This window comes from Sceloporus undulatus, chromosome 5, assembly GCF_019175285.1.
Source record: "Sceloporus undulatus isolate JIND9_A2432 ecotype Alabama chromosome 5, SceUnd_v1.1, whole genome shotgun sequence".
NCBI lineage: Eukaryota > Metazoa > Chordata > Lepidosauria > Squamata > Phrynosomatidae > Sceloporus > Sceloporus undulatus.
In genome coordinates, this window is record NC_056526.1 from 39,215,414 (window position 1) to 39,238,926 (window position 23,513).

The 23,513-nt window shown below is 38.9% G+C and overlaps 2 protein-coding genes across 2 annotated transcripts; one reads left to right on the forward strand and one right to left on the reverse strand.

The window, feature by feature from the left end:
• Window positions 1-619: 619 nt before the first annotated feature.
• On the reverse strand, window positions 620-7,921 carry NDUFA6 (NADH:ubiquinone oxidoreductase subunit A6). The gene is made up of 3 exons (XM_042467786.1): window positions 7,741-7,921; window positions 2,090-2,205; window positions 620-827 (listed from the first exon to the last, which is right to left on the reverse strand). The coding sequence occupies exons 1-3, from the start codon at window positions 7,883-7,885 to the stop codon at window positions 696-698; spliced, it is 393 nt and encodes a 130-aa protein (XP_042323720.1). The 5' UTR covers window positions 7,886-7,921; the 3' UTR covers window positions 620-695.
• Window positions 7,922-7,929: 8 nt separating this feature from the next.
• On the forward strand, window positions 7,930-23,190 carry LOC121930834 (cytochrome P450 2D14-like). The gene is made up of 10 exons (XM_042467753.1): window positions 7,930-8,059; window positions 11,356-11,713; window positions 12,781-12,952; window positions 13,542-13,694; window positions 16,069-16,229; window positions 17,790-17,963; window positions 18,951-19,092; window positions 19,553-19,740; window positions 20,512-20,653; window positions 21,549-23,190. Exons 2-10 carry the CDS (start codon window positions 11,447-11,449, stop codon window positions 21,725-21,727), a joined length of 1,578 nt encoding a protein of 525 aa, XP_042323687.1. The 5' UTR covers window positions 7,930-8,059; window positions 11,356-11,446; the 3' UTR covers window positions 21,728-23,190.
• Window positions 23,191-23,513: the final 323 nt, after the last annotated feature.

Here is a 23,513-nt window from a genome sequence, read left to right on the forward strand (position 1 = left end):
ATATTTTCTGCCAAACCTACCTCTCTCTCTGTGGGGAAAACAGACAGAAACTCAAATTGCACTCTCTCATTACCATAATAAAAGTAATGCATTTGCAGTAATGTATGGTTCCTAATTGCTCTTAAGCACATTCCTCCCCCTCAGAGAGCAGGAGCACTTATGTGCTACAACTACTTAGATTATCGAAGCTGTTTATTTACAAGAAAGAGTACAAATGCTGGCACACTGGGGAGAAAGAAGAGGGAAAAATCTTTCCTAATCTGATTTTGTTCTCTTTTACTTATGATGTTGTTGATTTTGTAAGATATACTCAATTTGGCAAGCCATTCATCAAAAACTGATTGCCATATTTTCTGAGTAAGCTTTCAAGTAAGCAAGAAAAACTTTGCAATTTACGAATTTGGTTCTTGGATGGCCTATGGGTTAGACAGATGAGGTACTTTCCAGACAGCATTAATATTTGGCATGTTTCTTCATGGAAAAGAATGTATTTAGCTTTGAAAAGTATCCATAAAACACGTCAGTATGGTTAAGATTACTTGTATTCTGAGTTAAAATCCACCCCCTCCCCCAGTACAATCACTCCCCCAGAAGGATCACCAATAGGGATAATTCCTTCTTAAGAGCTCTTCAATATACATGGCTTTATTTGCAAGAGAAAATACAGAATTACAGCTCCACAAAGTCTGTTTATCTCAAGGGTCTTGGCCGGCATAGAATTTGGATAGGAAGTCAGTGGGTCGTGGCGTTTCTGTCTCATGAAAATACCTCATTACATGGGTCCGTTGTTTCCACACTTGAATTGTTTCCTGGAGTTCCATTTTTCCCTATACCAAGCAGAAAAGGGTGGAAAGATTGTTACAGTATTCAAGATATTTTCACTATCTTAATAAATGGGAGGGGGACACACTGTTGTTTTGTTGAATGGTGGTAGTATTGCCTCTCAGATCAAGAAGCTGAGAACAAAATGAGCAAACGTTAAAAGTGAAGCGCTGAGCTGTAGAACAAGGGATCCTTGTGTTCATGACAGTGCTACTTCACAATGCATCTGAAGAGAAAAAAGACTAGGTAAGGAATTATAAACCACTTCAGGTTTAGACCTAGTTATTATAATTGTATATTTATGGGGAATTCATTCCTCTGCACAGCAATATTAAACAGTCATATTCTTCACGTTTTCTTATAAAAGGTCCCCTGCCCCATACTCCACCATAGTCTTTTTGCTGCCAGTTCTATTTTCAATATCCATTTTCAGCTGTGCATGTTTCTGTAAGAGTCACTATTACATAGGGCCTGAACAGACAGGCCAAAAGAAAGCTGCTTTGTGTCACTTTGGATGTATGCTGTTTAAATGCTAAGAGGCCGGAAGCCATGCCAAAGCCATGCTCCAGTCCTAAGGACTAGAGAGCAACTATGGCACAGCTTCTGGCCTCTTAAGATGCGTGTGTCATTTAAACAGCATACCTCCAGAGTGACCCAAAGCAGCTTTATTTTGGCCTGTCTGTTCGGGCCAATAATCAGCAAATAGACAAGCTAGATACAAACACATGGAATCCTTTCCACAATGGAGAAATGGCATTCTTCCCTCACAGTCAAACATTTTATTTCCTGTTTAGCACGCACTTCATGATGAATAAATATCAACATTTTGTAATTGAAATATTCTTTGAATAGGTGGGTTTGTTATTAAAAGCACTCCAGCACATCCAGAAAGTTTTGAATATATAACATGCAACATAAATACATAAATTTAAATAATGTGTGGAGGAAAAACAGCATGAAGGATATTAAGTGAAAATGTTGTGTTCTGTTCTGGCTATTAGCTAATGTTTGTTAACAGGAGATACACATGGATTGTTCATTTGATTACAACATTAGAAAGGTATCTGAATTACAAGATATGCCTTCAAGGAGGAAATGTGAGCAAATATCAACCATATTGAGACAGGCATTCTTTGGAGTGTATTACGGACTTTCCTTGTATTTATTATTTCTATAAAGTGCTAATGAATGAAAGGAAAGAGACTGTGTTCACCCACCAATCATCCCATCCCTGCTATGGATTTGAGACAAGTGTTCTTTCATTTACCTTAATAACAAGCATGTCTATAACTCGGGGATCTGTGACATGGGCATTCTTCATGAACATCTCCCGCACCTTATCACGTCCTTGTTTAACTGTGATATCCAGCTGGTAAATGTGCACTAGGTCAGAAACAAAAAATATTATTAGGTGAGAAAACAAGTCTTGTTCACATATTTCTTTTATTTTATATGTATGTACGTATGTATATATTGTATTACTGGCAAACAGTGTAACCCTGGCTGGCTATTTTGGTTGAAGTGTATGTGAAACAAGCAAAAGATCTACAAGTTGGCAAAAGGTTTTTAAAAATATACAAACTAAAATAAAAGTTTCTTCAGACTTTTACAGTATATAATTGATACTTCCAACTGTTAGTCACTAGATCAAAGATACTCATTCTCCCCAACAACCATCTATATGACACCTGGATTGGAGTCTCATCTCCACAATTAAAATAACTGTACTACACAAGCCATCCTTTGAATGCATATAACAATAGCATTCTGTCTAGGCAGAAGTAGGTAACAGTGTACTCCTTTAAGGTATTCCTGTGCTGTTCAAAGATCTTGCTCACATTTTGACAACTTTCATCCCTTTTTAATTGAAAGACTTCTAGTTTATGCAAAAATAAACTAACTTTCAGCTCTTTCACACTGCAGAAATAAAGCAGTTTGACATCACTTTAACTTTCATGGTTCCATCCTGTGGAATTCTGGGATTTGTAATTTGGTGAGGTATCCAGCCTAGTCTGTCAGAGAGATTATCAAACTGCTTTATTTCTGCAGTGTGGATTCACCCTTAATTGCATTGAGAATCTACATGCTATTTGTGTTCAAGTGGTAAGCTAGAATACTTGATCTGAAAATATGAGCCATTTGAAAAGGAGTAAAACAAAACCTACAATATAGATTTCACAATACATTACATTTTGTCACACTTTGGGGATTTCCAGGTGTGTGTGCTAAAATTTTGAAGGGGTTATTCTCTCCCCACCCCACTTTCTATACTGGATAGTAACCACTTACAAAAAACCATATAAGGGAACCAAGCTATCAGCAGCAGCCAAATGCCATAGAAAATATGCCAACATTTTGTTTTGTCCAGTATTTAATAAGTTACAGTAATGGCAATAAAAATGAATGAAAGAATAAAAACCCACTACTATCTTCCTCCTTGAACAGGCCCTGGGAACCAAAAAGGATGGGGAAGACAATGTGTGCAAACAAATGCAATACTGCATTGGGTTTTTTTTACAGCAAATCTGTCTTGTACTAACACTCAAACAATGATACCTTTATTGGACCAACCAAAATGCACAATTACATGTTGCAAACTTTTGAAACCACACTGGCTTCTTCATTAGGCGAACCAGGAGAAAGAAATTGAAGATGTTAGTCACAGGCCTGCATTTTCTGCTTCTGGTTTTAGTTCAGATGGTAGGCAGGGCTATCTGCAGGCTGGCACCTCCACCTTTTTGGCCATGTGGTCACTGGTAGATTCCAAGGAAACATCATCTTTGAATTGTAAATGTACGTACATTAAATTTCATTGAATTTGAAAATCTACCAGTGACCACAGAGCTGAACAGTAGACAGAAGGAAAATCAATTCATTTGAAATGTAGTGCTGGAGATGAGTGCTTAGGATACTATGGACAGCCAAAAAGACAAACATGGGTCTTGGAACAGATCAAGCCAGAGATATCATTAGAAGCCATGATGATCAAATTGAGACTGATATACTTTGGCCATATAATGAGAGGGCACGGATCACTGGAAAAGACAATAAGGTTAAGAAAGGTAGAGGGCAGGAGGAGGAGAGGAAGGCCACATGCCAGATGGATGGACTGAATCAGGGGATATGGGCATGGACTTGCAGGAACTAAGTAGAAGTGAAAGGGTTTCTTGGAGGTTTCTCATCCACAGGGTAGCCATGAGTCATGGTCGATTTGGAAGCAGATAACAACTTAAGTTCAACCCAAATAACTTGCTTTAAAAGAGCACTTTTTAAAAGAACAATGGTTATTTAAACTGGTGGTAGTAACTCCATTTTGCTGCTTAACTTTCTGATTTAATCCTGTTTTGATGCAGTCCTTCACATTTGGACTATGACCCTGGAGACCAGGGTTTGATTCCCACTTGGTCATGAAACCCATTGGGTGACCTTGGACAGGTCACATACTCAGCCTCAGGCAAACTTCCTGCAAAGAAATCTTGCCAAGAAAAAAAACATGATAGGGTCTTAGGGTCACCATAAGTTGGAAATGACTTGAAGGCACACAGCAACAATAGTATGATGTCTGGATGAGTTGTGCCTGCCAAAGAAAGACAGGCTCATACACAGACATACTTCTCTATTATTTTAGATCACTCTTTCATTTGAGACTGTGGTCCTCATGTTTGTTTTTCATTGACTGTTATACAATGGGCCCTCAGTATCAACTGAGGTTTGGTTCTAGGACTCCCCATGGATACCGAAATCTGTGGATGCTCAAGCCTCATTAAATACAATGGCATAATAAAATGGTGTCCCTTATGTAAAATGACAAAATCAAGGTTTGCTTTTTGAATTTATATATATTTTTGAATGCTTGATAGAGAATCCGAGGATATGGAGGGCTGACTGTACATTTAAACAACCCAATAACTGAACAATCTTTGGCAGAAGCACATTTTAAAATGTAAGAAATGAAATGGCAATGAAACAGCACTAGATAAAATTGCACAAGAGATGAAGGCACACAACAACACACATGAATGCAAAAGTCACATACACACAGACAGGCCACCAGGTTTAAATTAGAAAACAAACCCTTTTGGGTATTTTTAAAAGCTGTTTTCTCCCAACTGACAAGAGAGGAGTCGAAGCCAAGAGATGGATATCTCAGGCGGGTTATAAACCGGCACTTGGTGTGAGACTTTGGGAATACTCTGGCCAAAAATCCACAACAAACTTCAGATGAAACAGAAAATTTATTGATAGAACTGGAACAAAGTATCCTTGCCACGTCTTTGCCAAAACTGAAGACCCAGAGTGAAATCAGAACCTTAAGATTCCCTCCAACCCCTCCCATTGAGTTGTTTCCCAGCACCTTTCTCTTTGATGTAGGAACCTTTCCTTTGATTTGTAAACGGGAGGAGGGGGGGTTTGACCATTTGGTTCCTGGCTTTTCCTGTGTCGCAGAGATCTAAGGCTGCATCCCGGATTGGACTCAGATTCCCAATTGCCCCTCATAATTTACCTGCTGTCATGTCCTACGTGACCATCCGGCTCGTTCCCCATGGAACCCTTCCCCACTCTTTTCAAAATTGCTGCCTATTTGGAGATGTGTCTATCTATCTATCTATCCATGCATCTGTCTGTTCATCTATCTGTCTGTCTGTCTGTCTGTCTGTCTGTCTGTCTGTCTGTCTGTCTATCTCTCTCTCTATCTATCTATCTATCTATCTATCTATCTATCTATGCATCTGTCTGTTCATCTGTCTGTCTGTCTGTCTGTCTGTCTGTCTGTCTGTCTGTCTGTCTGTCTATCTCTCTATCTATCTCTCTATCTATCTCTCTATCTATCTATCTATCTATTTATCTATCTATCTATCTATCTATCTCTATAGTTATCTATCTGGCCATCTATTACCATCTATCTATACATCTATCTATCTGGCAGAAGACACCCTGAATACTTAACTGAAGGTGGATTCTGACACTTGGGACGTCCGCAGGATGTCCCATTTTAAAAAAGGGGTGTCTCTTCTAGACGCCCCTGGGTCTAATACGGACTCTGTCCGTACAATATGGCGCCGGCCGTTCCACACAGCCGGCGCCATCTTTACGTATCGGACGCTGTGCGTCCGAACGTGTCGCGGCGCTAATGACGTCGCGAGTGCGCCAGCAGCGGCTCGCAACGACCTTTGGGCGCTGCAGAAAGAAGCTCCATTTTGGAGCTTCTTTTTTGCTCCGTAAGGGAGCCGCGCGGTGTGGCTGCGACGGCTCCCTTACGGAGCAGGCGGCGGCGGCGGCAGACCACCTCAAAGCAGCGGTTTATAACCTGCCCCCGTCCCTGAAGATGTTGGAAAAGATGAGTTGGGTCTTGGGGGGATATTATTGTCATAAACCCTTAAGAATAGAAGAATTAAGATTTGGAAATGAAAAAGAAGTTATGACTAGAGATACTTATATAGAAAGAAACAGAAATCTGGGTAATAATAAGCAAGTATATAAATACTACGAAGTTTGTTTTCTACGTATTAAATTAATAGTAAATTAATAGTAAAGAATGACTGCTGATGGGTTTTTTTGGGGGGGGGGGTTGGGCTCATTGGCCATGTTCTGGAAGAGTTTCTTCCTGACGTTTCTCCAGCATCTGAAGATGTCAGCCACAGATGCCAACAGAACGTCAGGAAGAAACTCTTCTAGAACATGGCCACTGAGCCTGAAACACTGACAAAAAACCATAGATGCCGGCCATGAAAGCCTTCGACTTCACAATGACTGCTGAGTTAATAATATAAGGTCTTGGACTAATGTGCTCTGGCTGCAATTATGATACGAGCCAGATATCAAAGTCCTTAGTTTTATTAGTAAAGAATTTTCTTGTGATGATTTGTCTTAAATTCGTGATATTTTTGGCAATTTTTGTTTTGTTTTATCGTTTCTATTTTGTCTTTGGTGCCAATTTTATAGTTATTCTGACATTTGGCTTTCATTTAAAGCATATGGAATTGCGACAGCTTATAGCTTTTAGCAATAGATATCAAGTTCGGTTAATAGAAGGTCGACTCGGAGGCAGCTATCCATAACTAGAAATGATTATATTCAGAGTAGGACAGACCAGTTATTTAAGGTAAAAGCAAGAACGGTTAAGAAGGCAGTATTTATAGTCTTTCAGGGTTTTGCTTCCTCTTTAGTCTATATCTACTAGTCTATTGTACTATAAAATGTTATTTTTGTTGCTGTTTTGTTGTTGTTGGTAAGATTATGTTGCTTTATCATTTGTGCTGATATTTAATTTTAAAAAAATTTAAAAAGGTGAACGGGATGAAAAAAGCAGCGGACAACTTCTGCGTGTTTTCAGGGCACAAGGGGCAAGTGAGCTGCATCCACACTGCAGAAATAATCCAGTTTGAGACCGCTTTAGCTGCTCTGGGCCAATGTTAGGGAATCCTTGGGGACTGTAGTTTTGTGAGACATTTAACCCTTTCTGTCAGAAAGAGCTCTGGCGCCACAACAAACTACAATTCCCAGGAACGAGGGCAGTTAAAACAGTCTCAAACTGGGTTATTTCTGCAGTGTGTTGTGGACCATGGTCATGCTCAAAATGGCTGGACCTCTTGGGATTCCTGATGGGCAGAAGGTTGAAATGGAGGACATGTCCTGGGGAAGAGAGCCATCAGGGGCAGTCGCCTGAGTGTTGGACTGGGGCTGGAGACCAGGGTTCGAATCCATGCTTGAGCACAGAAACCACTGGGGCGACCTTGGGCCTAAGTCACACTCTCTCAGCCTCAGAGGACGCCATGGCAAACCCTCCTCTCAAGGAACCTGCCAAGAAACCCCCATGACAGGCTTGCCTTAGGGCCAAGCCATAAGGCACACGACAACCTTGAAGGAGCCGGAGGTCGCTCGCCTCCAGCAGCCAGCCTCACTCCTTTCCTCCCTCACCGGTGTCCGGGACCTCTCGGTACCACGCCCGGTACAGTTCCCGCACGCGCCGCTTCGCCTCCGCCAAGTCCCGGCTGAATATCGGCTTCACCACAGCAGCTGCGCCAGCAGCACCCACCACCTTCCCTGCCCCGGCGGCCGCCATCTTCACGTTCCGCCGGCGTAACGCGCAAGGAGGCCCCAGACGCTTTCCGTACCCAGGAGGCGGGCTCTTTTGAGGCCACGTTTCATTGGCTTCGAGAAGTGTCGCTTAAAAGGAAACAGGCTCGTCATCCTAATCGGCTGTGGCGCGCGGAGACAGGAATGGAAGGCGTTTAAGGTGGGTCGCATAGTTAAGGTAGAACCCGCGTGGTGTAGCGGATAGAGCGCTGGACTGGGATGTTGCAGGGTCCGGGTTCGATTCCCGGTCTTGCCATCACAATAATAATAATAATATAGGGCTTGAACAATAACGTATCGTCGTTTGCGTCCCCCAAAATCTGACATTAGGGCAGAAGTAGATTGTGGTCTATTACCCGGTGGACCCCTTTAAAACTTTGAAGAGATGGAGGGTGTGTAAGTAATAGTTTTTATTTCAAGCCTTAACTTAATATTTTTAACATAATGGAGAAACCTCCAGGATATTTATTTTATTTAAAATTTTATTTAAAATTTTAATTTATGTATTATTATAATAATATATTTAAATAGATATAGATATATGTGAGATATATAATATAAGTGTGCGTGTGTGTGTGTGTATATATATATATATATATATCATAGCCTTGAGGGCTGAAGGGCAGAGTATAAATACCATAAATAAATAAAATAAACATTTTAAATATCATTTAACATCCATGGATTTTGTTATCTATGGGAGGTTCTGGAACCAATCTCCAGCAGATAACAACAACAAGTTTATTGATTAGTCATCAGACCATATCAATAGAATACGAGACACAGATACAAAATTACAGCCTATAAAATACAAGATTAAAAATATCAGAGTGTCCCCATATATACAACATTGAAACTGAGTCGCACTTAAAACTCAAATAAGGGGTTAAAATGGACGCAGACTAACTAAAAGCAAGTTTAATAAAGTAGGATACAAAATAAAACAGTCTAAAGGAAGACACCAGATAACAAGGACCCACTGTATGTGTGTGTGTGTGTGTGGTGTGTGTATTATATATCTATAAATATAATGATTTTAATTAAAATTTTTAACTATAAAATATTTTTCAATTTAAAAATATTTTATTTAAATTTTTAAAATTAAATTTAAATTGTTAAAATTAAAAATATTTTTAAATTTTATTTTTAAATATATATTTTAATTTTTTTAAAAATTATATATATATATATATATATATATTTAAAAAGTGGGGACAGGAGGCTTGGTTTTGTGTATAACATGATGTTGAATTTATTTTTGAATTTGTTTTTTAACAATTATTAATAATTGTGTTTTGCAATTATTATTTTATCAAGTTATTTTGTATACTGGTCAATGACCAAATAAACCTTACTACTTGGTTTTGTGTGTGTGTGTTTGCGTATGTGTGTATACAGCCACACCCAGACCTCTCTTCTTTTCCCTTCCCTTCCCCTTCTTCCATCCCTCCACACAACCATCTCTCCCCCACATTTCTTCCAGGCGTTTCTTCCAGGCATGGGAGACTCTGCTCTGCTCCTACTGTATCCAGTCACCAAGCTTTCCCCTTCCCTGTGTTACATGGCTCCTGATTGCAGCAAAGGTTATTTCTCCTATGCTGATGTTAGGGAAGCACCCTCAAAGGTTCATTTGAAAGGGGAACCCTTAAGTGAAGACACAGAAGGCCAAAGAAATCCAAAGCAAAAACGCAATTTATTCAACTGAGGCGACAGCACACCAAAATAGTGTTAAACAAACTTCCGCCCCCTTTGGCACAGGTCCAAGCATTTTATAGTCCTTTTGTTTCACAATGCTTACAGTCTACGTCACTACGTGTAACATTACTGATTAGTCTGTCCTGTTTATCAGTCCTGTCAGCAGGTAATTGGCTGCATGCAGTGTGCACACTCTGTTCCTCTTCTTACCATATATGGGGTTACCCTAAAAGCAGAAGCAATTGTACAAAAGCGGAAGGCAAAGGTTATGCCATATGTCCCTCTCACTGAGATGACCCCTAAATTCAGCATGTTATATGCCAACAGCTTGTTCGTAACCATGCACCCTTTGGCAGCTTCCCACATCTGCAAAATGTGTTTGCAGCTCATGTGCAGAGTTTCAGTTCTTGGTCCCATTGTGCCAAGAAGAGCAGCACTCTCTCCCACTTTTGGGTGCCAAACCCATAAGCTTTGATAACTGACAACGCTATGCCAGTATTTTTGTCTTGCTTTCCCAGAAGTGCAGGGCTGGGATAGTAGAGAAGAAATGGGTTGGAGATAAAATGTGTGATGGAAATTGGTGGGAGCACCCACATAGGAGTAGGCAGTATATGGGATAATTTGGGTCTCCCTGCACCTGGGAAGGACAGCAAATGGCTATTTATTGTTATACTTTGTTGCTTTGGGGGAGTGCCTTCCCTTTGCAAGAAAAATGCGGTAACAACACAGAACCAGTCCATGGCGTTTATCACACTAGCGACATCCTGCGGGAAAACGGGATTTAAACATGATTTAAAGCAAAGAAAACCTGGAAATAACTGAAGTTTATCACACGACTTCGCAGTTAATGTGAAATAACACAAAGTTAAACCGCAGTTAAAGCGGATAAAAATGGCAGCTTTTTACCTTCAGAACATCCTGAAAGTAAAAAGCTGCTGCTTTTCTCTGCTTTAACTGCTGTTTAACTTTGTGTTATTTCATTTTAGAATCAATTTGGTGTGAATAACTCCCCGCATTTGCAAGTTTTGTTTAAATTCAAATGTACTGGAATGTTTTTAACACAGTTTATTGTTTAATCTCTTTATATGTATTGTTTATGTTTTATGATTGGGGGAGGGTTGGGATATGGGGTTGTTTCTTTGTTTGACTGTAATTTTAACTGTATCATGTTTTATCCTTATACTGTGGAATCCTCTTTGATTCCTTGCAAAAAAGGGGAATATAAATAAATTGTATTATTACTATTATTATTACTTTAAATCACTTTCCCGCAGGATCTCGCTAGTGCGATACAATTTACTGCTGTGCATCAAGGAGCAAAATGTCTTGGGCTAGCCCTTTGTTCTGTGTAAGTGTGTGAGAGCGGCTACATTTACTTGTGCTGTGTGCCCAACTCCCCTTAATTATGGCCCCATCATCATTTGTTTGGCCTCTCTGGTAATTGACACAGAAAGCTTGCAGAAAGTTAGTTAGGAGACAATTTGGATCTGGTACTGAAGAGTACCAGTACATGATCAAACACACAGTTGTATGTGTGATACAACTGGATTTTATGATACCTGGCATCCAGTCCATCCATATCTACATTTATGTGATTCTATTATTCTACTGACATCTTTGTTTTGTTTTTTATATTATTTTTTATTATTGATCTGTATTGAATTTCAACATTTTACCATTACAAGTCACCCAGTAGACATTGGTAAATATTCTAAACAAAGAACTGATTCCTAGTAGTGACCACCACTATTTCCTATCCAGGACAGAAAATCTGATGTCTCCAACTGCTGTAATGCTTTCATCTAGAACCAGAACAAATTTGCCGTCTGAGATTTAGAAAGGAAGAAATAAAATGAAGATGTTTAATCCAGTGACTGGGATCTCAGTTTCCATCTCTTGGCTATGGACTCAGTTTTCATCTTGCTGGAATAACCTTACAGCACTGACTATTTCTCTCATATTATTTGCACTGCTGCTGGATTATCTGAAGCGGGGAAAGAGATGTAGTCGCAGTCCACCAGGGCCAGCTCCTCTGCCTTTCATTGGGAACTTGCTAATTATTGATAGAAAGAACTGTTTGGTGTTTGATATTAAAAATCCATATAAGACATTACTGGATGTAAGTACTAATTTGTTTAGCTCTGAAAGTACTGGAAGGTGTTTGAAAATGCATTTCAAAAATTAATGGTTTACCCAAGATATCAGTGGAAGGAGAGCTTAAGAGAATTACATTTTTAAAATGTGAGACTCCCCCAGCTGGCATAGCTACTGGTTATGGTAACAGTGGGATTTTGGGAGTTGTTGTCTAAAAAAAGTAACTTTCTTACACACTGATAGAGCATAGAAAAAAAAAAAAGCCAAAACATGATTTTCCTAAATACTGACAGAGATGGCAGCTGTTCTCACAGTGAAAGACAAAGCTGAAAGGAATAGTACCCTCCAGTTACCTACTGCATTGGCACATTAATATTTTTATAAATCATTATTTAATCATAATATGTTAGGATGGTATAAGTCATACCTCCTTGAAGAATGCACACATATCTAGACTTATAACATAGGTTATAACAGTAAACAGTGCCACCATATTCCAGCCACTTGGTTATGTATGTTTTGTTTTGTTTTTAACCCAGCAAACACACCAAACATTTTCCAACAAATTAAAATTTTTATTTTCTGGAAAAAATTTTTGGGTGGGGTGGGGCGGAGTCAGATAATGTAAAATATCAGGATGAAAATGGTCCCATTATATATATATATATATATATATATATATATATATATATATATGAACCATAATAGTTCCAAACAGAAGGGAATGTTTGGTGGCCCATTAATTTCCACAAGGGAAATCAAAATTTCTTTCATGGGGGGTCAGGACTGTAATTCATTGGGATGAGGAGATACCCCATTAAAAATGTATGTTTCACTTTACTTTAGTTTTATTCCGCATTATTATTTCTAGTTTTGGATAGAACTGGAATGCTTATTAGTGTCCAAAAATGCCCACAACTCATGCAGCTCTTGTTTTCTTGGGGCTATTCTTTTGAAAAAGAGCTTGCAAAGTTGAAATAAGTCCCTGTTTTTCAAGACAGCAAGAGAGAGCACTCACACTCCATTATTTGTGGATCTGTTTTTGCACTTTGTACCAAATTAAATTTCTCTTGTTCATGTTATTCATCTTAGGTGGCAAAGCAGTTCGGACCAACCTTCTCTTTCCAGATTGGATGGAAAAATTATGCTGTAATTGGTGGGTTCAAAATGATAAAGGAAGCACTTGGGCGAAAGTCTGAGAACTTCATTGAAAAACGACCAATTCCACTGTTGAAACTAGTAGGTCGTGTAAAGAACTGTGAAGGCAAGTGCTGCTTTGGTGTTGATGAACTAAATGTGTTCCAGCAAAATGACTATACATATGCAATGCTATGATAATAACTTGTCATCTGGAGGAGAGCTTCCATTGGTTGGCTGCTTTAGCCACAGGAAAGTGACTGGAGTGGCAGCATTATTTAAAGTTCACCTGGGTGATCCAGATGCTAGAATCAGGATGGGTTTAAAGTATTTGTAGAATCACTTGGGAATTTCTCTAAGATATCTGGGAAAGTATGTTCTCTAAGGTATCTGGTTTAAATGTTGGACTACGACTCTGGAAAACAAGAGTTCACATCTCTGCTGGTGATGGAAACCCACTGGATGACCTTCGGCAAGTCACATGCTCTCAGCTTCAGAGGAAAGCACAGACAAACCCCCTCTGAACAAATCTTGCCAAGAAAACCCCCATGATTTGCTATTTGCTAGGTTGCCGTAGGTCAGAAACAACTTGAAGGCACACAACAACAACAATCTTGGGAAGAAATAGCAAAATGAGAACTTAATTTTGGAATGATTCTTGGAAGAAATCAAGAGGCACATATTGAATTCTAAGTTTTTTCTTTTGTGCTTTGTAGGAATATTCCTGGCAACAAGTAGTGAGGGCTGGAAGGAGCAGAGGAAATTCTGTATCACTACCCTCAAAAAGTTTGGGATGGGAAAGAAAACACTTGAGCAGAGAGTGTCTGAGGAAGCTGGATATTTGTGCTCTGAGTTCAAATCTCAGGAAGGTACGTTTCATTTTTGAAGACACAAGAAAAGGTTTAGATTGCGATAAGGAAGAAATATGATCCTTCTGACTGTGGTGGTAATGGAGGAAGGTCATTCCAGTTTTGGCCTGGAGACAGGCATGATAAGAAGATGGGATAAAATGTGTAATGTGAGTGAAATGATCTTGAAGGTACAGAGGAAACAGAAAAATAGCAACATAAAGAATCAGTTAAAATATTCTGAAATTCCATAATTTGAAAGGCGAAATTCCTGGATTTGCCTACTATTAATCAAATTGTGAATTTGGTTTTGGCACAATTCCATCTGTCAACACTTCACAGCACACACCTGTGAGGTGACAATATTGGTTTACTGAATGGTTTACTTCCATGAGACCAATACTTCTTTTCTTTCTCCACCACTTGAATAACTGTCACTCATGTCCCACATGCAAGCCATTTTTACCCATTCCCATAAAGAGGTCAATTATATTATTTATGATCCACCCATGGACCACTTATGTCCTTTCTGTTGTCTTCTGGACACAAAACGTACCCACTTCATGTTGTGGGATCATAGGTAATACAATAGCATTCAGAACTTTCTGTCAGATTTCATATCAAAACTAACTTATTGTTTTCAAATCATCATCATATTTTATTTATGATGAGTATAAAATTGCTAAATTATATAGAAGCATGTGTGCTCCTCTGCTTGCAATCTTATAGTCTGAGGTCAAAGGAGGCATTAAAGGGGATGTGTATTCCCTGTGATTTACACATTTACCATATATACTGGACTATAAATCAACCTCGTGTATAAGTCGAGGACAGGTTTTGGGGCCAAAATTATGGATTTTGGATAAGTTGAGGGTAAAACCTAGCAGCATGTAACAATGGATGTAAAGGATGTAGCAAAGGAAAACAGTGCTAAAAATATTTTAAAATTTTGAGAGGCATAACTTGCTCACACTAAAGGCTGGATGGATAAGATAGTAGAGTGGGTTGAGGAGACTAAGCTCTCACCTTTCACCAGAACATGGTTCCCTTTTTGATAAGAGTTAAAGTACAGTACTTACACTGACCCGTGGATAAGTCAACCTAGGTTTTTTGAGTCCATTTTTGACTAAAATTTCTAGACTTATACATGAATATATACAGTAACCTCCAATGTTGAGATTTCCTAGAAAGAATAACAAGTAAGGAAGCAACACATTGAGACCCAGTGTGGTGCAGTGGCTTGAGTGTTGGACTAGGACACTGAGGGACTAGGGTTTTAATTCCTGTTCAGTATAGAAACTCACTGGGTGCCTTTGGACAAGTCACGGTCTCCCAGCCTCACCCTCCCAGCCTTAGAGGAAGGCAGAGGTAACCCCCCCCCACCCCCAAACATATTCTGCCAGCAAAACACTATGATAGGGGCACCTTAGAGGCACCATAAGGCAGAAATGACTTGAAGGTACACAGCAGCAGCAGCAGCAGCAACAACAACAACAACAAGCAGCACAACAAAGAATGGAAAGATGACTCAAATTACAGAACCCTAGCTACCTGTACTTCTGTTGCCCTCTAGTACAATGCATCACTCTAATGCAGTGATGGCAAATCTTTTAGAGCCTGAGTTCCCAACTCAATGGCATTCCCACACCTGGGTTGGGGGACATCCAGGGTAGGACTTCCGGGGGCAGGACTTTCCCAAAGACAGTTAAAAGCACAGTAGGGGAAAGGAATAACAGGCACGCACCTATTCCTCCTCTTCCCCTGCCCTCCCATGCCTTCAGCTGCCTCCCCAGAGACAGTTAAAGGCACAGGAAAACAGGGGAAGAGGAGGAATAGGTGCATGCCTGTTTCTCCTCTTCCCCTGCCCTCCCATGCCTTGAACTGTCTACGCGTGCCCTCAGAGATGGCTTCGTGTGCCAAAGAGGGCACATGTGCCATAGGTTCTCCACCACAGTTCTAGTGGTATTGTGTATCACTGAGTTTTTCTTTATTTCCAACATGAAAAGGAAAGTGTAAAGTGCTGGAAAATCCTTGCAGGTACATGTAGAAGAAATGGAACTGGGCAGTATGAGATGAGTCCAGCAGAACTATAGCCCATCTGTACCGAAAGTATACAATATTGTAACACCCCTTGTAGTTTCTTGGTGTCAAGTAACTGCAATATATGAAGAGATGGATCTCCAAATTTCTACAGTTTGCATGGCCTTTAGGTTACAAGCATGGTAATTTAAAAATGGTTTTGCTTTCTGTGTTTTAGAAATCAAGTTTCAAATACTTTTGTGCTGGATCTTTCTTGCCTACATATATAAAGCTTATGTAATGAAAGTTAAGCCATATATTATGAAAATGTAATGTCCCTGCTCTTTTTTTGTTTTGTTTTTTCCATCTTGCACAGGTTCTCCCTTTGATCCACAAAAATTAATATCTCAGGCAGTTGGCAATGTCATCTGTATTCTAGTATTTGGTGATCGTTTTGAATACAACGATGAAACCTTCCAGAAGCTATTGCATTCATCTAAGGAAATCATAAAAGAAGCAAGCAGAATCCTACCCCTGGTACTTCATTGAGCTCTTTTTGAATATTAAAGAGAAACAGCTGGTTGTAAAGCACCCTCAAAATAAAAATCAGGACAAGGCTCATAATGATATATGAATGGAAATGAAAGCAACTCCAACTGTTGTATAAAAAGTGTAACTGCTTTTCCAAAAGAGACACTGGCTTATATTTTAATAATAAATGCCATGTGTCCAGCCAAACAATGTAAAAATGTGCAGTGCAAGCACACAAAAATATATGGTACATCAGAATAAGTATAAATACATGTATAGTAATCCAATGGCAGAAAACTGCAGATACACAGTGAGAATGAAGATACTACTTTTTCTTGTGTGTAGAGTTTTCAGGGGCAAAATTGCCCAAGCAAAGGAATACCTTATATCTTTACAAGTCTCTGTATATAATTTCCCCCTAAAGTCCATGAATACATTCCTATCACAGAAAAAGTCTGTCTATAAAATAGAGGATAAATAGATACCTATTGCTGATGTACTGCAGGGTAAATAATCTTTTTTTGGATTCTGACAGCTACTTTTTTTTTAACTTTTAGAACCACACAAGTTCATTATCATTTTTTCTGATAATAAATTCTTATTTATTAGTATGTATCATTATATATTACAAAGATATATAATCAGTCTCTATTATGGTTATACAAGAGCCTCCTGATGTTTGTTTGGCTTGCCTGGAAATCTAAAGTTTAGAAGAATGTCAGTTTGGGAGAAAAGGAAACTGCTCCACTGAAAATACAGTGAACTACAGTTGCCCACCTGTTTTCATGGGCTTCAGATCTGCGACACTAGCTTACATGCGAGGAGCAAACGGAGGGGGTTAATTGGGGTGCATGCCCTAAGCATGCGCCCGTGGCTGCTTGCGCACATGAGCCCCCATTCAAGCCTATGGGGCTTGAATATCTGCGAGTTTCCATTTTCGTTGGGGGTGTGTGTGTGTCTGGAACTTATCCCCCATGAAAACGGAGGGCTAACTGTATACTTTTAACTGGACTACTTTATCAGCGTGTCAGGAGGCTTTTGAAAATGAATTTCTTCTAACCTTAAGTACAGAAACAAAACAGGAATGAACAATTTTCATTCTAAGACTAGTATATGAAAGTAGAGGAAGGGAAACAGAAGTGAAGTTGGGAGAGATCTTTCCATGAGTGTAAAAAGGTGGCTACGTATGAATTTTCTATCAAAATGTAGTTTCATTTCAAGTGAAATCCCTAATAAATCCGACCCTTGTATTTAAAATACTACTTCTTCTTCTTCTTCCTCCTCTTCTTCTCCCCCTCCCCTCACTCTATATATGCTTTTAAATTGCTTGTCAGCATGGCAACCTCGTGAATTTTAATAAGTTTTCTTATACAAGGAATACACAGAGCTAATATTCATTAGTGGTCTCCCATCCAAGTACTAACCAAAGCTTACCATGCTTAGCTTACTAAAATAGAAGGGATTTGGTGCCTTTAGGTATTTATGTAGAAGTCTAATTACTTTTAATTAAGTACAGTAATTACTTCTAATTAAGTATAATATCTTATCTAATTATTGTTAAATTAGCTTTTGGGTGCAGGCTCCTGGCTGTCCTACTTACCTGGACCACATCGTAAAATCCTGAAATTCTACAATGATTTTTGTGTTGTGGTGAGAAAGATTATAAATGAACATAAGAAAACAAGAGATCCCACTTTTCCAAGAGATGTAACTGATGCATTTCTAGAAGAGATAGAAAAGGTAGGTAGAGATTTATGGATATACATCATTTGGACTTCTTTTATAGTTTTTGGATTTCAGCAACAAAGTGGAACGGCCTGCTGGATGAGATCTGTCAAATTACCAAATTAGACACTTTTAAGAAAGCTGTCAAGACAGATCTCTTCCAGCAGGCCTTTCCAGAATAAACTACTCGGCCATATAGTAATCACTTCCATACATCATGGGTATTCTTGGTCTTGTTATAACCCGAACTGTGATTATTAGATTTTAAATATCAATTATGTAATTTTAATCTCAATGTGTTTAATTCTTTTTAAGGGGTGAATTATGTATATTATTGTATGATTTTACATGTTGTTCGCCACTTTGATTGTTTTTACAAAAAGCGGGATACAAATAAAAGTTTTGTTTTATTATTTACAGTCACAGCCACACATGAAAATATATTTGGTTTTTGGAGTATTTTGGATTTTGGAATTCCAGATAAAGGAGACTCAACCTGTACTAATGGCATTATCTATTATCTATTATTCATTTTATTTTCCCTCCACTTTTCTCCCAAATTGGACCCAAGGAGGCTCACAAAAGAGGCTTTAAAATAACAACAGCAACAACAAAACAGTACAATTTTAAAACACAGTTGAAACACCACATTAATATAATGTCAAAATATAAAATGCTTAAAACTACAAAGTGGGGGGCAGTCTAGCAGTTTAGTTTGGTGCTAGAACAAGAGCTAGACTTGTATTAGATGTCCCAAAGGGAGAGGCTCCTAATATGATTGGCATTTTAAAAAAGAAACTGTGTGCTTCTTTTTATGAAGACTAGGTCTTCCATATCTTTCAAGATATTCTTTGTACTTCTCTCACTTTTTGTTTACTACCGTAGGTTATATCTTATAGTGTATTGATAACAAAAACAATGGTCACTACAATTATTTCGCAAATACTGTGAAAATAATTTGCCATTTCTACATGAATTACCATCTTGTTTAATTCCCTTTAGGCTAAATGGAATCCTGAAAGTACTTTTAGTGAACAAAACCTTTTTAATGTTATTGTGGATCTCTTTGGTGCTGGTATTGAAACCACAACTTGCACTTTGCTCTGGGGATTGCTTTTCATGGTCCTTCACCCTGAGGTTCAAAGTAAGTGATCAGAATTGGGGCAGATGGAGTGGTGCCTTGCATGGTTTACCGGCTGGAGCCCTTACCACTCCTCTGAAAAAGCTACTTAGTATCAGGTCCAGATTAATGCAAAATTGGGATAGACTGCAGTTATACAGATTGCAGTTTGGAGGACCACATTCCAGCAGTGGACACAGGCAAAGGCAGTGTGAATGAGACCAAATCAACTTGGCTGAGCCAGATGAAATTCTTAGATTGGACATTTTCCTACCAAGAATAAAAGTGCATGGCTCAGTTCAGTGCAATCAATACCTTGCAAAGTGCACTGAGGATGGGTGGAATGTGTGTGTGTGTGTGTGTGTGTAAATGTATGGTGTATCCATCTCACACAAAGCTGCTCAGTTCAGTTCATTGGGATTTTCTCCCAGGAGGTGAGTACTAGACTGCAGTCTAACAATTCTAAATTGATTAATATTTCCAGAAAGAGTCCACAGAGAAATTGATATGGTGATTGGCAAAGTAAAACCACCCATGATGGAGGACCAACCAAAAATGCCTTATACCAGAGCTGTAATCCAGGAAATTCAGCGTTATGCTGATGTTGTACCTGTTACACTTCCTAATGTGACACATAGAGATACTGAGGTTGGCGAGTTTGTCATTCCTAAGGTATAGTTGTTGAACAATATGTTGTTTGGTGTGGGGAGGGGATCACAGGTGAACCATGCCCTAGTTGTTCACTATGTCGGAGGGCTTAACAATGCTCACAGTGAAACATAGCACAGAGAGATTAAATTAGATATCATGTTTGTGTAATAATAATAAAAATCTGGAGATGCGTCCAAGGTGACACTTTAACTCATTTTAAACTATGCTATCTAGACCTCCAGATCTAAAATGGAGATATAAGGACCAGCCATCCTCTCCTGTATCCTTCATTTCTCCAGCATGTCTAGGAATGTAAACCTCAATTCTTCCTTTGCTTTATTGCCGTGGTCTGCTTCACACAGACTTCTCAAACCCATTTAACCTCTAAGATGCAAAAATTCTACTGCTTGTAGTTAGAGAAAAATGAATATACAGTTTAAATAAAAATAACACACTATTCAGTGACTCTCCACCTTGGCACTTCCAGTCCTTTCCCCCTTCAGTCTCAGTACATTTTGTCTGAGTTCAGTTAATCACCAAAACTCTTAGGAGGTCACTCCACAGATCTAAAACAGGTGACAATGCTATATGAGCCCATCTGGCAGCTGTTCATAATGATCAGAAATATTTTCTAACAGTTGCAGGAATTGTACAAGAATTAGAAATGAAAAACTATATAGATTTTCTAATAGGCTCCACATAATCTTTGTTTATATAATTTGTTGATTATATTATATGTTGTTTTTTAAAATGTGAGATAAAAATATACGAATCTGATCACTCTGTTTTCAGGCAACGGCTGTTTTCATTCATTTGTCTACTATGATGAAGGATGAAACTATGTGGGAAAAACCACATGAATTTTACCCAGAACATTTTCTAGATGAAAATGGGCAACTGGTCAACCGAGAAGCCTTCGTGCCTTTCTCTATAGGTAAGTCAAGAAGCAAAATGATTAATGTTGTTGTTGTGGTGGTGTGCCTTCAAGTTGTTTCCAACTTATGATAACTCTATCATGGGGTTTTCTTGGCAAGTTTCTTCAGAGGGGTTATGCCTTTGCCATCCTTTGAGGTTGAGAGAGTGTGACTTGACCAAGGTCAGCCAGTGGATTTCCATGGCTGAGCCAGGATTCCAACCCTAGTCTCCAGAATCCTAGTCCAATGCTCAAACCACTATGCTGGCTCTCATAGATGGTTGATATGTATGTGGAAAAGTAAAAAATGGTGGTGTTTTCTTCCTCTTTCCTCAATGATGGACTCTATTTTTAATTCTCTGTTGCATTAAGGAGGAAGAGAAGGTACACTACAGCCTCACATGTATTTTATTTAAAAGAAAAAACCCAAGCCTATTTGATACAAGTAAATGAATACAGACGGACCATTTATCCATTTTGTCACTAGCTTGGAAGGAGAAAATTGCCCAGAGAACATATACAGCTTAAGATTCATTGTCATTAAATTCTTTTGTATTTGCGCATTTGTATGGATTTGCCTACCAACAATTTTCAGAACTATTCCAGCCTGTGGTCACCTAGCCAGACTGAATTCAGAACTGGACATACCTTCAAGGCCTACATTAAAAGCAGGCTTGTGGTGATGTGCCAAAAGCAGAATCTGGGCAGACTGAGATGACAAAGTTGGTACCAGCTACAGAGGCTAGAAGCCAGTATGAGGTGACTGGTAATTTGTGGCTGTCATAAAATGAAAGATGTGGTTTTGGTTTGTGAATGTAAACCAAAGGAAAGAACGAGAGAGGAGGGGGAAACAAATAGATTTTTTGTGTTTTTTCTTGTTCTTGCACACAAAATATTTTGTTTCATTTCCTTGCAGGTCGCCATTCCTGTCCTGGAGAACAATTGGCTAAAATGGAGCTCTTTATCTTCTTCACCACCCTCTTGCAACATTTCACATTTTACATTCCTGAAAATTCTCCTAGACCCACAGAGGAAAAAGTATTTTCCTTGATATCCATCCCATTGCCATTCCAAATCTGTGCCACTCCTAGATAATATCATCAGGGCATATCTATGTATTACCTGCTCACATAGCACTAAAACTGGGGACATAATTGAAAGGTGTGAATTAAGCCCCAACTGAAAAAGTTTCAGTACATCCAGATATGTACTAGATGCAAGGATCTGAAGACATTTACATAACCAGGTTTGGCTAAATGTAGTTAGAGAGCTACCAGGAACAGGGACCTTTGCTAGGCAAGGATCTCAGTTTAGGAAGTTCATCTGAACACAGAGAACCCTCTTTAGATTTTGCTTCTAGGGTCTAGAAATAATGCAGTTTGACACTGCCTTAACTGCCATGGCTCAGTGTTATAGAATTCTGAGATTTGTAGTTTTGTGAGATATTTAGCCTTCTCTTTCAGAGAGCTCTGGTGCCACAACAAATTACAAATCTTAATATTCTATTGCACTGAGCCATGGTAGTTAAAGCAGTTCCAAATTGCATTAATTCTGCAGTGCAGATGCAGCTTGGGTATGTAATGATGATGGTTGTGGAGATTTACAAGCACACCCCATGTTTTAGCTCTGCATGTGAGTAGCTGTATGCCTGCACAGCACTGCTATCTGGTACCCACTGGTTTGGCTAAGAGTCCACCCAGAGAAAACATTTTGTGTGATGATACTTTCATGAGCTAAATTAATATGAGATTTTCAGCTCTGCAATGCAGCAGGTCAGAGGAGATAAGCATGACTCATAGAAAAGACCCCGGATCATGATGTTGATTTAAAGTACCCTCAGCTTATTAATACATAGTGGTTAGAAACAGTATAATCTTCATATTAGAGAATATAATATTATGAATGTTTATTTGTATTTTTTAATTGGATTTTTAAATGTATGGTTAAAAGGAAAGGAAAAATAGAAAAGGAGGAAATCATGGGGAGGTAGAGGATAGGGACACGTGCTGGGCATATGCATTAATATTAGCGTGAATTTGTATAAATAAGCATCTGAAAACGACACAAAGAAGTAATCACTGAAATAGCAGCACAATATAAATTGCATAAGAATGATCTTAGAATGTCACTGGAAAAGCAATTAATAAAAGTAATTAAATGTTTAATCCCAAGTGAACATTCTTTCTCCCAACTCCATCTAGTTTTCTAGCAAGTTTGTTACATAACATCGTATTTACCAAGCCACTGTAGTAGTGGGGCAGAGGGTTCAATTGTCTGCAATCCGATCATTCCATTGACAGAGTAATATGGGGAAGGACAACATCTGTATGTAACCCAGAATATAATATAGTAATCTGAACAGGACTAGGGATTTCTCTTTACTGTCAATTTTCTGTGTACTTATACGGGTAGCCATGTGTGTATGTCATAGGTGCCTTAGTAGATTGGAGAACACAACCAGGACCCTGCTGTCTGTCAATTTTCTGGACGGATCATGGTGATATATTTTGGGTGTGTTGTTGTTAACTGTCCTTGAGTTGAGCTCAGCTCATGGCAACACTGTGGATGAGACATCTCCAGGACTCCCTATCTTCCACTACTCTGCTTAAGTTTCCAGACTCATGCCTGTGACCTCCTCAATTGAGTCTAGCCATCTGGTGTGCAGTCTTCCTCTCTTTCTATTGCCTTCCATTATTGTCCTCTCATGCCTGATCATGATGTGGCCACGGCCTCAGTTTGATCATTTTGGCTTCTAGGGATATTTCAGACATGATCTGTTCAAGGACCCATTTGTCTTTTTGGCTGTCCATGGTATCTTCAGCACTCTTCTCCAGCACCATAGCCAAAGTTTTGTTTTATTTTATTTATTTATTTTTGTCAA